A 3,248-nucleotide genomic window follows, 5' to 3' on the forward strand; every position below is an offset into this window, starting at 1 on the left:
CAAACAGATCTGTGGTAGGAAAAAGCTGTCGGTTTTTCGTGGTGATGCTCTTTACAGCAGTCTTTTTATTCGCAACGAATTCCCCATTGAACACTGTGTTGATTTTCACACAAGCGTGTCTATCCATATTCTCGCGTACCTTCTCAATCACCATGTCTCTAGCGTCCTCGAGAAATCGTCTAGGCTCAATGTAGCGGGAATTGATTACCACACCTGTGAGTACCCGCCTCCGAAAAGCTGTCTCAATCTCCAACCATGTAAATCCATTGTAACCTGCACCAGTATGAACTAAACGACTTCGCAGTTCGGTCCTCGCTCCCTCTAGACGCGCGATCAAAGCAATAAGAGAATTGACCGTTCCAGCTGGGTTCCCACACCTTTGACACTCTTCCCTCAACGATTCAATACACTCCTCACATCGACGCTCCCACGAGTGATATTCGTCCTCGTTGAAAACAGTCGCAGCGTTCTCGATCAACTCGCTTGCCTCCAGATTCATTTTCGTTTTTTTTTCATCCAAAAAGAACGTCCCTCGCTTAGTTTCGGAATTCTGAATTTCACTCGCTGTCGAATAAGCTTTTTTTTCTTATCAAAATAATATCTATTCGGTAGTATTCCATTCATATACATCTGAGCTCGATGACTGAACGCTACCGCTGTTTTTATCCACAACTCTTCCCGCAGACACTTGGCGCCGATTTCCCTCCTCAAATGATAACATGCCAAATTCCATCGCGCGTCTTCCTTCACCACAATGTTATATACAGCGTATTCTGTTTTCGCACAATTGCAGTCATACATGCATGGGGATGATGATGATAACGTCTCGTCGCAATACAATTCAACCTCATTCTCGTTGTCACTGTCTAAAGTATTCCTGCTCATACCAGACACGGTTATTTACACTTAACAATTTTTTCTACACCGTCGCTACGAACCTGTGCGTTGAACATGATGTTTCGCCGAACTCGATCGTTGCGCGACGCTACGAATACTGTGGCTATGATACGCTCGATCGCTCGCGCTTTTATTCCTCCTTCGTCACCTTGAGAATTCGAGTTGTTATCACTACCATCGCAAATCTGACACACTTCCTGCCTGCGTGATCACGCAGGAATGCTAGACCCTATCTCCCAACCACACCTCACTTCTTATGCAAGGTCGCGCGTGTTACAAACCTCGCACTTCCACCGGGAAAAAACATCTGACGCACTTCTTGCCTGTCGGCTCGCTCCACCAGATCTTGCTCTCGTTGTTCCATGTTGTCGCGCTTTTCTATTTTGTGCAAATTGGGCACATATTACACGGAAATACGATATACAATGGCGCATCACATGTTGTGCAGTTGTTAAACCTCATTGCGTTTATATTATCGTAACAGTCGGTAATGTGTTTACGAGTACTATATGTAAGATCGATGTCTCTGCACTCACACATACACCATTGACATAATTTATATGTGCTACCGTCGGAATAATAACTATATATGGCACACTTTTTCATCGATAAATTCAGCGTTAGAATTTCGTGAGGAGACAGTTTTTTCCTAGTAGTCTTTTTACCTCCTTTTACCTCCTCCGAGTCACTGATGTAGTCACTATCATCGGCTAATGGTTGATATTCTTCTTCTTCTTCTTCATCGGTCTCATCTACTAACCTCTCGAAATTATCACTATCATCGGATAATGGTTGATATTCTTCTTCTTCTTCTTCTTCATCGGTCTCATCTAATAACCTCTCGAAATTATTGTCGATTTCCATTTCTCCTTCGAAATTATTATTTGCTTTACTGGCAGATCTCCTACTGTGGTACAGCGGACTTGCGAACTGATTTATATATCATACGAAAGTCTGTCTAGACGATGGAGAGGGGGATGTTTGTCAAGTGTACGCGATAGCCGCATGCGTTAAGTGTCAGACTGTCAACCGCGCGAGCAGAGTTCGATTCCCGGCGAGCCGTCTTTTTTTCTCGATATTATTTTATTATGTAGAAGGTGGAGGGGGGATTAGTCATGCGGCTCACACGTACATGACCTAACTTCAGTTGCTCTGGGCGGGGCGCGGAGCGCGGGGTGTATGAAGGTCTGTGTGGGGGCTCCCCTCCAGGCAGACCGTGTACCCCGCGCTCCGCACCCCGCCCAGAGCACCGTGGGTTACATACATCATAGGTCTTCTACTAGTATACACTTTTTGATACCGTAAGCAGAACTGGCGAAGAAAAATTACTACACTCCGCACAGTGCGTCAAAGTGTGCAATTTTTTAGAGAAAAAACATGGTCATGATTTTGAGAAAGTTCCGGGAAATGGGAAGAGTGAATGCAAATTCCAATAAGAGCTTCTTAAAGCAGAGGCTTTGCCCTATGAAATGAAAAAAAAACTTTTCAATTTGACTAGTTTTCGCGAAGTTACGCTTATTTGAAATTCGCCAAATTTTGATGTAAATTTCTTGTTGCGTTAATTTTTGTGACCAGTGTATATACATATATATATATACAGGGTGTCCCATTTTAACTTGGACAGTAAAATATCTCGAAAACTGAGCCCAGCAGACAAAAATGTTTCAGACAAAAGTTGTATGTTTCGAGGGGGACATAAGATGGTACCATCCCAGTGAGAAATCATTAGTTGAAAAGACGTTTAATCGGCGACTTTTCAACCAAGGAGATAGTTGATATACAGGGTGTGTCCTAATACCCGTATCACCCGTAACTGCCAGATAGACCAGGGCAAACTGAATAGAAAAGTCCTATACCATTTTGCAAAATTCGCAATAGTTATCGAGAAATAAATTTTAATGTCTGAGCGAATGAAAGCGTAGACGGCGGCAGGCCGGACTCGGCAGGCAACGGTGGGGCATCATCTAATAGCGAGAGGTGGAGCGACGCGCCGAAAAAAAGTTGTCACGCAGCGAGCGGCGAGCTTCAGTAAACACTCCCCGCTCGCCTCTCACCGCTCGCCCTTCGCCCCGCGTCGTTCGCCGCCCGGTGCTCGGCTCTCGCCCCTTGCCCCTCACCCCTCGTCCTTTACATGTGATCGAGCGTTATCATAAAGCAATATGCATATTGCAGGTTGCTTAAAGCGTAATTGCTGGTGCATTTCCTCCATCTGAGAACAGTATTTTCCGGCATTAATGATTTTACCAGTACCGGGATTCTGTAACTTGCTATCGATGTTTTTCGGCATCGAAATTAACTAGCGACAGCAAAGCCGTTAAAAGCACAGCTTTCATAGGTTGGTTAACGAGACT

General features: G+C 44.6%; 1 protein-coding gene across 1 annotated transcript; it reads right to left on the reverse strand.

Annotated features, from left to right (window-relative positions):
- Nucleotides 1-139: 139 nt before the first annotated feature.
- On the reverse strand, nucleotides 140-1,761 carry LOC105566756 (the record flags this gene model as incomplete). The annotated part of the gene is made up of 4 exons (XM_012021014.1): nucleotides 1,563-1,761; nucleotides 1,179-1,275; nucleotides 655-877; nucleotides 140-550 (listed from the first exon to the last, which is right to left on the reverse strand). Coding segments are annotated over exons 1-4 (930 nt in total), but the record flags the coding sequence as incomplete, so codon positions are not given.
- Nucleotides 1,762-3,248: the final 1,487 nt, after the last annotated feature.

Source organism: Vollenhovia emeryi, unplaced genomic scaffold, assembly GCF_000949405.1.
Source record: "Vollenhovia emeryi isolate VEMERY1.0 unplaced genomic scaffold, V.emery_V1.0 DF943105.1, whole genome shotgun sequence".
Lineage (NCBI taxonomy): Eukaryota > Metazoa > Arthropoda > Insecta > Hymenoptera > Formicidae > Vollenhovia > Vollenhovia emeryi.